The sequence below is a fragment of the Anarhichas minor genome, unplaced genomic scaffold, assembly GCF_050575085.1.
Source record: "Anarhichas minor isolate MPS153535 unplaced genomic scaffold, ASM5057508v1 ptg000016l, whole genome shotgun sequence".
Lineage (NCBI taxonomy): Eukaryota > Metazoa > Chordata > Actinopteri > Perciformes > Anarhichadidae > Anarhichas > Anarhichas minor.
This window is the reverse complement of record NW_027466462.1, coordinates 4,114,162-4,127,498: the sequence shown is the minus strand read 5'-3', so window position 1 is coordinate 4,127,498 and position 13,337 is coordinate 4,114,162. Positions and strand designations below refer to the sequence as shown.

The following is a 13,337-nucleotide window of genomic DNA, read 5'->3' as shown; positions in this document are numbered from 1 at the left end:
TAGTAAACCGTCAATGTATTGGAAACAAAGTGAAATAACATGTAAAAGAGGTTCTGTGCCTTGGATGAAAAGTCTGTCTCAACATTCCTTTTCTATCTGTGGTATTAAAATCTCCCCTTTAATTAGGCGATCAGACATTTCAAACAAATTAGCGAACGAGGAATGTAAATTGGGGCCATGTACAGAGCTAAATCCAACATTCTTTGGAAAACGTGCCTTCATGAAGGTCGTTGTCTAGCGCCGTCTCCCTCCTTTCAGGCCGTGACCGTCATGTTAACCAAAACCCATTGAAGAATAAACCACAGACGTGTTAGTCTAGCAAGTTTATCAGCAATCTGAAAAATCTATAAAAGTGCAACGGCGCTGCTTTACAGTAAAACATACAAGAAGATAAAACAAGGGATTACAGTAGACATCCACAATATACAACAGTTGATGTACAAAGACCAGCACAGGCTGCCTCTTTTAAATCATTTAGTCAACAAGCAGCTTTCAGAAAAGGGTTCACAAAAATGAAAACTGATGAGACAAACAAGTGTTCCAAGGACATAAATCTTTGAGGGACGCACAAAGAAAACAAAAGAAGCAATCTCCCTGTAAAGATAATTATGGCTTTGATTTTTATCTGATTAAGCTTCAGGGATTCATCAACCATAAAGAAATGTCATTGTTCACAATGCTGTCGTTCACTAATGAACTAAAAAACAAAAGACCCCTGAGAACGTTAAAAAGTACAAAAGTTCCTCCGTTTTATAAAATTCTGGAATTCAGATGAGAACTAATAAACATCTCCAGCATCAAAATATGACATTTTTTTGTTTCAATGTAAACAATACCAAGAAATGTTGAACAAAAGTTTGCTATTTTTTAAAAACAGGCACTTATCACATTGTAGCAACTCCCCTTAGGTATTTGAGATGGATGGAAAAAGAGTTCTGTATAAAGCATGAATGAAAATTAATCCACATGCTAGGTTTCTGACTGAGAGACAGGAAGTGGCGGGCAATCCTCTGGCGCAACAACATAACCCTTCCCCTGGGGGAACCCGGCCTGCAGGGCTTCTGTCCAGCTGCCGGTGTTGCAGAAAGTCAGTAAGATGTCAAACACTGTGGACAAAGAGGGAGACTCGATCATTAATGAACACAGAACTGCTTCAGTTGTCTGGAAAACTAAAAATAATTCCTCACCTTGATTGACAGCCAGGATCTTGGAGTGGAAGTTCTTGGCATTGTTTTTCTTCACCATGTACTCATCTATGGGCAGCCTCGCCGTGTGGACGCTCAGTTCTCTGGCTCTCAAGAAGCTCAACTTCTGCAGAAGAGACACGGGAGAAAATAAATGACATATCCCACATGCACCGATGTAATCTCAGCTAATGGATTTTATGTGACCTGAACTGAAATGAGGGTTATATACCGATTTAAAAAAAGAAAAGAAAACTAGCATCTAAATCAGTCTAATTGAATGAGTTGCTGCGATGTGACGTCTGTGTTGTGTAGTTTTAATCCGTCTTCATGTAGAATACCTTCTGGACGCTTTCATCCACAAGGCCACCGAGGACGTACACCTTGTCAGCGTCCACCGTTTCTAACGCTGGAATAAAAAAAGATTTGAAAAACTGTATCAAAGGAAATCAAACAGGAAAAGACACTGAATGTGAATATATGTTGCATTATGTAGCTTTGCTTTTTTTTGGTCTAATTTTCCATGTATTTTTTAGCTTTCATTGAACCTTACATTACCTCTCTGTCTTACTGTGTTTATGTACGAAGACATCAGTTACTAAAGTCCTCATAGTCGTATTTATAGTAGTGATCAGTTATGGACACATGAATGTGGTCAGAATGTGACCCCTGCTGGCCAAAAGATGCATTTCAACTTAAATATTTTGTTGAGTTGTGAACCCTCTACAGAAGTTATCTCTTAGAAAAGAAAAAAATATTAAGTATTAAAACAACTTTAGAATAGCTACTGTATATCCCTCTCACCCCACTTTAATTAATATATATATATATATATATATATATATCAACTTTTGAGAAGTTCATCAAACCTTCTTTAGCATCTGGTGTGAGGTAGATGACAGTTTCTGGAGGAAAAAGGTCCAGACAGCTTTCTTCTGTTATATCCATCTGAAATAAACATGCAAAAGGGAATAAAATGATAATCTCTTGCTAAATATTCAAACTATTCCCAGTCCAGATTATGTACAATCTTATGTATTCAGTTTCAGAATAAAATAACACTTACAATACTTGTCTGCAGTATTCAAAGCTTTTAATAAAGCAAAACAACTACTATTAGAGGGATTTCCTGCTTTATCCTTCCCTTGAAATATTCACCAGAGAATTCAGAGCGTGAACAACAATAATCACCGCGTAGTTGAGGAAGCCTTCGTTCATTCGAAGGCACTCTCTGTAGAGCCGGCTGTCCTCCCTCAGGTCCGTCAGGAGAAGGTGAAACGGCCGAGTCGCCTTCTTGTTCGACCCGTACAGCCTTCTTAACTGGCCAGCCAGGCGACATACCTCCTGAACCACACAAACATGCACAGTAGAGGTTTTTAAATGAATGCAGACAGGTGACTGCATCTCTGTGGGGATCAGTACAACTGTTATTTGAAACAGAACCAGTTGTTTAGTGCTCTAACATTCTTAAAAACAGGCTTTATTGAGAGTCAATGATGGTGTTTAGAGGCCCCTACCTTCTCAGACATGTTGTCGGTCATACTCAGGTCAACACAGACTTTGAGCCCTGTGGACTGAGCCTCGGCTAAACGTTCTCTGGTGATCGCTTTCATGACCCGTTTGGTAAGCTGAGGATTATCTGCACTGGCAGCTGTATGACAGAAAAAAACACAGGAAAGACAGGTGTTCTGGTTATAGAGGCGCTGGAGTGTAACTTATTTTCCCCTTTCGATCTCCATGCGAAAGCAAAATGAGTGTTTGACTCTCTTCACTCGTTCTGTACCTGACTCCTGCTCACGGTTGAGCTTCCTCCTCTGCTTCTCTTCTTTCCTCTTGCTCTTCTTCGCTGCCAGCTGCCTCTCCCAGTGTCGCTGCTTCCTCAACACGTTCCTCTGTTAAAAAGCCAATGCAGACATTTACAGTATTTTAAGACAAACTACACTTTTACCTTTTGCAATCACACAGAATCATGCATTGTACCAGTCAAAGTAATCTACAAACAGGATTATTTCTCAAATAAGAGATGTGAAGTTGTATACTAATTTAGAAGATCTTAGATCATTTAGGAGATATCAGACACTCGGCTGATGTATTGCATTCAGGTTTTTGATGCACCTGCACACTTTAGTTGTTTTTATATTTTGTCTTACTGTTTCCATGTTTTAGCCAGATTTTATGCTGTAGCCCTGAGAGAAGCAATACTCCATTTAGTGTTATTGTTATGGTTGAAATGACTCTGGAAACGTGAAATTCATGTTTGTGTTCTTGAAATACATTTTACAGAATTAATAATTGTGTAATTAACAAAATAATGAATCAATCAAATAATGAATAGTTACTCTGCTACCCTGGAAACCCATGCAAGCTTGAAGAGATGTATTAAAAAAATGAAGGAATAGTAAACAAACCTACAGAAAACGGTGCAGCTTCTCTCCCTGGCCTGTCCTCCAGCACATCAGTCTCCACGTCTATTCGAAGCAGATCCATCTCCTCTGAGACTCCATTCAGCTGCGTCTCACACGCATCTGATCCACTATGAGCCATCTCAGTCTGGAGCTGCCCTCCTCTGCAACACTGACCTCAGATGCATCACCTAAAAGAAAAGAAAAAATGAGTTATTTGTGACTAACGGTAAATTATGTGATCATATGCGTGTGTTTTCTTTCTGAAATCCACTAAACGACACATTAAAGTCAGTATATTAGTGATTCAAATGCCAAAAGAGAGAAAACATGCCTATTGTGTCGCTTCCGGTGTTCCATGTGAGCGACGCAGTTGAATGACGTCAGAGTAAACAAAGCGGAGGGGGGCGGGGACAAGAGGATGAATTTATGAATTTGGAGGAACAATAAGGGTCCATTCAGGCAGCCAGACATCGCATGTCAATACTCTGGACAGAAATCTGTTCTGTAACACATACATAGGCTAAACACGTTACTATACCACATACTGCTGTTATTCATTCATTCTTTATTCACTATTTGGATCCTGATTAACTTCCATAAAAGTGCTGGGGTCATCCTGGGGTCCACACAAAAACAACAACTATAAAAACATATTAATATCAAACAGTCTTAATAAAACAAGAAAGGACGAAACAGGCCAAATGTAAGGATTAGAACATGTGTGTTATGGAGCAAATTCCAACTAGGAGAAGCTCCATAAAGAACGGTTAGTCTGTGTTGCATAAGAAAGAAAAACTGCGATTTAAAAGTGTATACTCCAAAGTAAATGCATCAAATATAGTTTTTATTATTTTCCAATACTGATTTATTACACTGCAAACTGCATCTTCAAGTATTTTTGTAAGTAACACCAAATAATTAACTGTCTTAACAAAAACAGCACACAATGAAAATAATACAATTTCAAGTTTAACTTGACCTTTGTAAACGTTCTCTTCCTGTCTCAATCGCGCATGCGCAATGGGGCTCGATTAAGTGACGGCCATTTTATGGTAATCATTATATGGGTGGTGAGTAAATGCCGTTGATTATTATTTGATATGTATAACTACTCAAAAACATGTGTCGCATTTAAAGCTAAAGCGGCAATACAATACTTAGAGTTCAGACGGTTGCTCAGTTATCGTTTACGCTACATAATGCTAGCTACGTCACGACCGTGGTGGACTGCTAGCTAGCAGCTAACGCTATGTAAATGTACGCTAAATTAGCGTTAGCTAGGTTAGCATAGCCTTAGCGCACCTGTGTTGGTGTCGTACTAATTGAGGAATACCACGTGGCACGGGTTCTTCATTCTGTTCAGAGACTGACTCAGTTTGACTGTTTTGAAAATGTTGCAGCTAAACTTTGTGATAAACACATTATTGGGTCAATCCACCTGGTGCCGCTTATTAATGATTTTAAAATGAATAGGCAAATTTAATAAGACTAATGTCCTAAACACTGTTGGACTTTTAAGACAACCTGTTCTGTTTTTCTATCTAAACTCATCCCCAAAAAGGTTGAAAATAATCCATATGGTATTGGCTTTGTGTCTCTGCTTCCAGCATGTAATTTACCGAAAACAGTTTTTGTTAAAAAAAAAACATAAAATGAACAGAACATATTTCAAAAGCAAATCTTCAGAATTTTAAATGTTGTTGTAGTGAGACAACGTTTTAAAATATGTCCTGTATGTTATTGTTTAGTCTTTAAAACGTTTTGCAACGATTTCTTAACTGTTTCCTCATGCCGCCTTTATCATGTCATGTCATGTCATGTAAAGGAACTATCGTGTAAGCTCGTTTGAGGTCGGACGCCAAACAGTGGTGCACACTAACCCTACGTTACTTGCTAGCACTTCTTAACGTTAAAGTGGAATTTTCTCGTCTCTTCCGATGTGACATTCCTTTCATATGAAGTTGATTTGCTCAATGTGGAACCAGCATTTAGCTAATGTACATATATTGATGATTGTCTAAAATAGGGCTTTAAAAACAACGGTTATCCCCTTGTTGTTGTTAGCATGTGAGGCTAACACGCTGCCATGCAGGATCACAGTAGCCAATAAGAGGCTCTGAGGAGGGATATGCCACCAGAGAGCATTGTGGGTATTCTAAATAAATATATTGTTTAGCTCATTTAATAGTTTATACAAGCTTTTACCGTGGGAACAAATCTCATGTATACGCTGTTATCTGTACTGTCAGCAAAACAGGGTTAAAATGTATTTCCGGTGGCAAATGCTGTTAAGTTATAATTGTGCGTTTCAAATGTTGCTATATCTTCTTAACAAAAATAGATTTATGTGACTTTTATTCGAGTTGTCTGCTCCTATTTGGATGTTATTTGTGATAATTTGAGATCATGTTCTCAGTATAAAGCATCTTGTGGCCATTGTTAAATGCCAGCACCATGACAGAGAAGCTCGTGTTCGTCATACTAGTAGTAGGACAAGAGCAGTGGTAAGGTTAAGACTATACTTTCAGGGATCATTTCTATAGTTTTTGACTTGAGAAATGTGTTTCTAAAATGTTTGGTCTCGCTATCCACGATGATGAGATGGTGATACTCTTTCCTGAGCGTGAAGCGGGCGGACAGTCATGATTTAGTTCATATGCTGTCTGTCTTTGATGACCGTTCATTGTCTCCTCTGGGGACACTGAGGGAAGGAGTATGATCAGAGTGGTACTGCAATACTGTCAATAATAAAACTAGCATCACTTAGAATCAGTTGTGTACATAGCTGTTGTATATTTTAATTTTTAAATGTATGGTTCTTAAAACGTCATTATAGGGGGAGATACTTTGTGCAATTTGCTCCACTCCATTTATTAATTACAATATTATTAATCTCTATAGTTGCTAGTTAATAGAATAAACAACCCGAAGTAGCTAAAATGAACTTAATCTCTTATGAATATTTCTTAAATATGTCTTGAATCAGTATACAGAGATAAAAAGTTACTCCAGCTGTAGGATAAATGTTGTGGGGAGATGTTTTGGTAATGACATAACTCCCTGAAAGAGGTATTCTGTATTGAGTGAGTACTTTTTAAACTAAGTATAAGTACTAACTCGTGATTTTGAATGCAGTATTTTTATAATCTGGTATTGGTACTTCCTGCATTGACATCATTATTAAACATCTTATGGCAACATTCAAAAGTGGAACCACTTACTTTACTTTAATCAGAATTATAGACATTTTGCTTGATTAGTTTTGTGCGATTTAATACTTTTACTATAATACTATTAATACTTTAATACTACATTACAAATACATCTCCCCACAACAACATGTATCTTACAGCTGTAGAAACTTTTTTTTTAGCTTTAATAATAACATCTTAAATGCTTGAACATTCTCTCCAGGATATTGTTAGTAAAACCGATGTAAATCACGTTATTGTTCATGATTACTTCTCTGGATTGTGCGGTGAAGTAACGTTATTCCTCCACGCTTGAGTCTTTTAGAAATAGAAGTAGGCTACACGTGTTTAGGTTTGTCAGCTGAGCTTTTTGTTGGTAGTGGGCGTGTTTTTACACTCACACTTTGACTCTGAGGAAGGATTTGCCACCAGAGGGCATTGTGGGTAAATAAATAAATATATTGTATAGATCATTTAATAGTTTATACAAGCTTTTATCGTGGGAACAGTTCTCATGTATACGTTGTTCTCTGTACTGTCAGCAGAACAGTGTTAAAATGTATATTATGTATATTGATACATTTAGGTTAGAATTGTGTGTTTTAAATGTTGCTATATCTTCTTAACAAAAATATATTCATGTGCATTGTGTTGCTTTTATTCGGTGTTGTCTGCTCCTATTTGGATGTTATTTGTGATCATTTGTGATCATGTTCTCAGTGTAAAACATCTGGTGGCCATTGGTTAACATCAGCACCATGACAGAGAAGCTCGTGTCCGTCATACTAGTAGTAGGACAAGAGCAGTGTTAAGGTTAAGACTATACTTTCAGGGATCATTTCTATAGTTTTTGACTTGAGAAATGTGTTTCTAAAATGTTTGGTCTCGCTAACCACGATGATGAGATGGTGATACTCTTTCCTGAGCGTGAAGCGGGCGGACAGTCATGATTTAGTTCATATGCTGTCTGTCTTTGATGACCGTTCATTGTCTCCTCTGGGGACACTGAGGGAAGGAGTATGATCAGAGTGGTAGTGCAATACTGTTAATAACAAATCTAGCTTCACTTTGAATCAATGGTGGATTAGTTGTGTTCCTAACTGTTGTATATTCTTATTTTTTAATGTATGATACTTTAAAACTTCATTTCAGTGGGAGACACTTTGTGCGTATTGCTCCACTCCATTTATTAATTAATCTATTATTAATCTATTATTCTCTGTAGTTGCTAGTTAATAGAATAAACAACCCAAAGTAGATAAAATTAACTAACTGTCTTATTCTCTTATGAATATTTCTTAAATATGTTTTGAATCAGTAATAATTAAAAGCTAAAAAGTTACTCCAGCTGTAGGATAAATGTGGGGAGATGTTTTGGTAATGACATAACTCCCTGAAAAGAGGTATTCTGTATTGAGTGAGTACTTTTTAAACTAAGTAAAACTACTTTAACGCATGATTTTGAATGCAGGATTTATGTTTTTATAATCTGGTATTGGTACTTCCTGCATTGAGTCCATTATTAAACATCTTATGGCAACATTCAAAAGTGGAACCCATGACTTTACTTTAAACAGAATTATAGACATGTTGCTTGATAAGTTTTGTGCCATTTCATACTTATACTTTAATACTACATTACAAATACATCTCCCCCAACAACATGTATTTTACAGCTGTACCAACTTCTTTTTAATCTTGAATAATAACATCTTAAATGCTTGAACATTCTCTCCAGGATATTGTTAGTAAAACCGATTTAAATCACGTTATTGTTCATGATTACTTCTCTGGATTGTGCGGTGAAGTAACGTTATTCCTCCACGCTTGAGTCTTTTAGAAATAGAAGTAGGCTACACGTGTTTAGGTTTGTCAGCTAAGCTTTTTGTTGGTAGTGGGCGTGTTTTTACACTCACACTTTGACTCTGAGGAGGGATTTTCCACCAGAGGGCATTGTGGGTAAATAAATAAATATAGTGTATAGATCATTTAATAGTTTATACAATCTTTTATCGTGAGAACAGTTCTCATGTATACGTTGTTCTCTGTACTGTCATCAGAACAGTGTTAAAATGTATATTATGTATATTGATACATTTAGGTTATAATTGTGCGTTTTAAATGTTGCTATATCTCCTTAACACAAATATATCCATGTGCATTGTGTTGCTTTTATTCGGTGTTGTCTGCTCCTATTTGGATGTTATTTGTGATCATTTGTGATCATGTTCTCAGTGTAAAACATCTGGTGGCCATTGGTTAACATCAGCACCATGACAGAGAAGCACGTGTTCATCATACTAGTAGTAGGATAAGAGCAGTGTTAAGGTTAAGACTATACTTTCAGGGATCATTTCTATAGTTTTTGACTTGAGAAATGTGTTTCTAAAATGTTTGGTCTCGCTATCCACGATGATGAGATGGTGATACTCTTTCCTGAGCGTGAAGCGGGCGGACAGTCATGATTTAGTTCATATGCTGTCTGTCTTTGATGACCGTTCATTGTCTCCTCTGGGGACACTGAGGGAAGGAGTATGATCAGAGTGGTACTGCAATACTGTCAATAACAAATCTAGCTTCACTTTGAATCAATGGTGGTACAGTTGTGTACATAGCTGTTGTATATTCTTATTTTTTTATGTATGGTACTTTAAAACTTCATTTCAGTGGGAGACACTTTGTGCGTATTGCTCCACTCCATTTATTAATTAATACATTATTAATCTATTATTCTCTGTAGTTGCTAGTTAATAGAATAAACAACCCTAAAGTAGTTAAAATTAACTAACTGTCTTATTCTCTTATGAATATTTCTTAAATATGTTTTGAATCAGTAATAATTAAAAGCTAAAAAGTTACTCCAGCTGTAGGATAAATGTTGTGGGGAGATGTTTTGGTAATGACATAACTCCCTGAAAAGAGGTATTCTGTATTGAGTGAGTACTTTTTAAACTAAGTACAAGTACTTTAACGCATGATTTTGAATGCAGGATTTATATTTTTATAATCTGGTATTGGTACTTCCTGCATTGAGTCCATTATTAAACATCTTATGGCAACATTCAAAAGTGGAACCACTGACTTTACTTTAAACAGAATTATAGACATGTTGCTTGATAAGTTTTGTGCGATTTAATACTTATACTATTAATACTTTAATACTACATTACAAATACATCTCCCCAACAACATGTATTTTACAGCTGTACCAACTTCTTTTTAATCTTGAATAATAACATCTTAAATGCTTGAACATTCTCTCCAGGATATTGTTTGTAAAACCGATTTAAATCACGTTATTGTTCATGATTACTTCTCTGGATTGTGCGGTGAAGTAACGTTATTCCTCCACGCTTGAGTCTTTTAGAAATAGAAGTAGGCTACACGTGTTTAGGTTTGTCAGCTGAGCTTTTTGTTGGTAGTGGGCGTGTTTTTACACTCACACTTTGACACTTAGGGGGGATTTGCCACCAGAGGGCATTGTGGGTAAATAAATAAATATAGTGTATAGATCATTTAATAGTTTATACAATCTTTTATCGTGAGAACAGTTCTCATGTATACGTTGTTCTCTGTACTGTCATCAGAACAGTGTTAAAATGTATATTATGTATATTGATACATTTAGGTTATAATTGTGCGTTTTAAATGTTGCAATATCTCCTTAACACAAATATATCCATGTGCATTGTGTTGCTTTTATTCGGTGTTGTCTGCTCCTATTTGGATGTTATTTGTGATCATTTGTGATCATGTTCTCAGTGTAAAACATCTGGTGGCCATTGGTTAACATCAGCACCATGACAGAGAAGCACGTGTTCATCATACTAGTAGTAGGATAAGAGCAGTGTTAAGGTTAAGACTATACTTTCAGGGATCATTTCTATAGTTTTTGACTTGAGAAATGTGTTTCTAAAATGTTTGGTCTCGCTATCCACGATGATGAGATGGTGATACTCTTTCCTGAGCGTGAAGCGGGCGGACAGTCATGATTTAGTTCATATGCTGTCTGTCTTTGATGACCGTTCATTGTCTCCTCTGGGGACACTGAGGGAAGGAGTATGATCAGAGTGGTACTGCAATACTGTCAACAACAAATCTAGCTTCACTTTGAATCAATGGTGGTACAGTTGTGTACATAGCTGTTGTATATTCTTATTTTTTTATGTATGGTACTTTAAAACTTCATTTCAGTGGGAGACACTTTGTGCGTATTGCTCCACTCCATTTATTAATTAATACATTATTAATCTATTATTCTCTGTAGTTGCTAGTTAATAGAATAAACAACCCTAAAGTAGTTAAAATTAACTAACTGTCTTATTCTCTTATGAATATTTCTTAAATATGTTTTGAATCAGTAATAATTAAAAGCTAAAAAGTTACTCCAGCTGTAGGATAAATGTTGTGGGGAGATGTTTTGGTAATGACATAACTCCCTGAAAAGAGGTATTCTGTATTGAGTGAGTACTTTTTAAACTAAGTACAAGTACTTTAACGCATGATTTTGAATGCAGGATTTATATTTTTATAATCTGGTATTGGTACTTCCTGCATTGAGTCCATTATTAAACATCTTACGGCAACATTCAAAAGTGGAACCACTGACTTTACTTTAAACAGAATTATAGACATGTTGCTTGATAAGTTTTGTGCGATTTAATACTTATACTATTAATACTTTAATACTACATTACAAATACATCTCCCCAACAACATGTATTTTACAGCTGTACCAACTTCTTTTTAATCTTGAATAATAACATCTTAAATGCTTGAACATTCTCTCCAGGATATTGTTTGTAAAACCGATTTAAATCACGTTATTGTTCATGATTACTTCTCTGGATTGTGCGGTGAAGTAACGTTATTCCTCCACGCTTGAGTCTTTTAGAAATAGAAGTAGGCTACACGTGTTTAGGTTTGTCAGCTGAGCTTTTTGTTGGTAGTGGGCGTGTTTTTACACTCACACTTTGACACTTAGGGGGGATTTGCCACCAGAGGGCATTGTGGGTAAATAAATAAATATAGTGTATAGATCATTTAATAGTTTATACAAGCTTTTATCGTGGGAACAGTTCTCATGTATACGTTGTTCTCTGTACTGTCAGCAGAACAGTGTTAAAATGTATATTATGTATATTGATACATTTTGGTTATAGTTGTGCGTTTTAAATGTTGCTATATCTCCTTAACACAAATATATCCATGTGCATTGTGTTGCTTTTATTCGGTGTTGTCTGCTCCTATTTGGATGTTATTTGTGATCATTTGTGATCATGTTCTCAGTGTAAAACATCTGGTGGCCATTGGTTAACGTCAGCACCATGACAGAGAAGCACGTGTTCGTCATACTAGTAGTAGGACAAGAGCAGTGTTAAGGTTAAGACTATACTTTCAGGGATCATTTCTATAGTTTTTGACTTGAGAAATGTGTTTCTAAAATGTTTGGTCTCGCTAACCACGATGATGAGATGGTGATACTCTTTCCTGAGCGTGAAGCGGGCGGACAGTCATGATTTAGTTCATATGCTGTCTGTCTTTGATGACCGTTCATTGTCTCCTCTGGGGACACTGAGGGAAGGAGTATGATCAGAGTGGTAGTTCAATACTGTTAATAACAAATCTAGCATCACTTAGAATAAGTTAGATTAGTTGTGTACATAGCTGTTGTATATTTTAATTTTGTAATGTATGGTACTTTAAACTTCATTTCAGTGGGAGACACTTTGTGCGTTTTGCTCCACTCCATTTATTAATTAATATATTATTAATCTATTATTCTCTGTAGTTGCTAGTTAATAGAATAAACAACCCAAAGTAGCTAAAATTAACTAACTGTCTTATTCTCTTATGAATATTTCTTAAATATGTCTTGAATCAGTAATAATTAAAAGCTAAAAAGTTACTCCAGCTGTAGGATAAACGTTGTGGGGAGATGTTTTGGTAATGACATAACTCCCTGAAAGAGGTATTCTGCATTTAGTGAGTACTTTTTTAACTAAGTAAAACTACTTTAACTCATGATTTTGAATGCAGGATTTACATACTTTTGATTGAGTATTTTTATAATCTGGTATTGGTACTTCCTGCATTGAGTCCATTATTAAACATCGTATGGCAACATTCAAAAGTGGAACCACTGACTTTACTTTAAACAGAATTATAGACATGTTGCATTGCAACTACATCTCCCTCACAGCATGTATCTTACAGCATTTTTTAGCTTTAATAATAACAACTTAAATGCGTGGACATTCTCTCCAGTATATTCTATGTAAAACCGATGGAAACTACGCGGTTAAGTAACGTTATTCCCCCACACTTGAGTCTTTTAGAAATAGAAGTAGCCTACACGTGAGGGTTTGTCAGCTGATCTTTTTTTGTTGGTAGTAGGCGTGTTTTTAGTCCACTTGCCAAGAAGGCCGCTGGGACAAATTCCACTCGGCTGTGCCTGGAGAAACATTCAGAAGCTTCATGTGGAGCAGAGGAGAGGAATTTTTTGGTACAACTTGTGTTTTTTAAAAGCTTTTCTTTTTGGACCCTCTTGGAGTTTT

At 36.2% G+C, this 13,337-nt stretch overlaps 1 protein-coding gene and 5 non-coding genes across 6 annotated transcripts; 5 read left to right on the top strand and 1 right to left on the bottom strand.

The window, feature by feature from the left end:
• Positions 1–316: 316 nt before the first annotated feature.
• Positions 317–3,871, bottom strand: trmt10b (tRNA methyltransferase 10B). Its single transcript, XM_076092235.1, has 8 exons — positions 3,597–3,871; positions 2,968–3,076; positions 2,702–2,835; positions 2,376–2,528; positions 2,054–2,132; positions 1,526–1,593; positions 1,188–1,311; positions 317–1,106 (listed from the first exon to the last, which is right to left on the bottom strand). The coding sequence occupies exons 1-8, from the start codon at positions 3,726–3,728 to the stop codon at positions 970–972; spliced, it is 936 nt and encodes a 311-aa protein (XP_075948350.1). The 5' UTR covers positions 3,729–3,871; the 3' UTR covers positions 317–969.
• A 2,230-nt stretch (positions 3,872–6,101) lies between these two features.
• LOC142950995 (small nucleolar RNA U3) lies at positions 6,102–6,318 on the top strand. Its single transcript, XR_012954554.1, has one exon. It is a non-coding gene; the product is annotated as a small nucleolar RNA U3 (small nucleolar RNA).
• A 1,278-nt stretch (positions 6,319–7,596) lies between these two features.
• Positions 7,597–7,813, top strand: LOC142950992 (small nucleolar RNA U3). Its single transcript, XR_012954551.1, has one exon. It is a non-coding gene; the product is annotated as a small nucleolar RNA U3 (small nucleolar RNA).
• Positions 7,814–9,111: 1,298 nt separating this feature from the next.
• On the top strand, positions 9,112–9,328 carry LOC142950994 (small nucleolar RNA U3). The gene has a single exon (XR_012954553.1). It is a non-coding gene; the product is annotated as a small nucleolar RNA U3 (small nucleolar RNA).
• Positions 9,329–10,638: 1,310 nt separating this feature from the next.
• On the top strand, positions 10,639–10,855 carry LOC142950993 (small nucleolar RNA U3). Its single transcript, XR_012954552.1, has one exon. It is a non-coding gene; the product is annotated as a small nucleolar RNA U3 (small nucleolar RNA).
• A 1,310-nt stretch (positions 10,856–12,165) lies between these two features.
• On the top strand, positions 12,166–12,382 carry LOC142950982 (small nucleolar RNA U3). The gene has a single exon (XR_012954541.1). It is a non-coding gene; the product is annotated as a small nucleolar RNA U3 (small nucleolar RNA).
• The last annotated feature ends 955 nt before the right edge of the window (positions 12,383–13,337 follow it).

Excerpts from the sequence above, each read along its gene's own strand:
- trmt10b (XM_076092235.1), bottom strand. The coding sequence starts at position 3,728 with ATGGCTCATAGTGGATCAGATGCGTGTGAGACGCAGCTGAATGGAGTC. Across the intron at positions 2,836-2,967 it reads CAACCGTGAGCAGGAGTCAG|CTGCCAGTGCAGATAATCCT; the intron begins GTACAGAACGAG and ends TCTGTCATACAG. Across the intron at positions 1,594-2,053 it reads CACACCAGATGCTAAAGAAG|CGTTAGAAACGGTGGACGCT; the intron begins GTTTGATGAACT and ends TTTTTATTCCAG.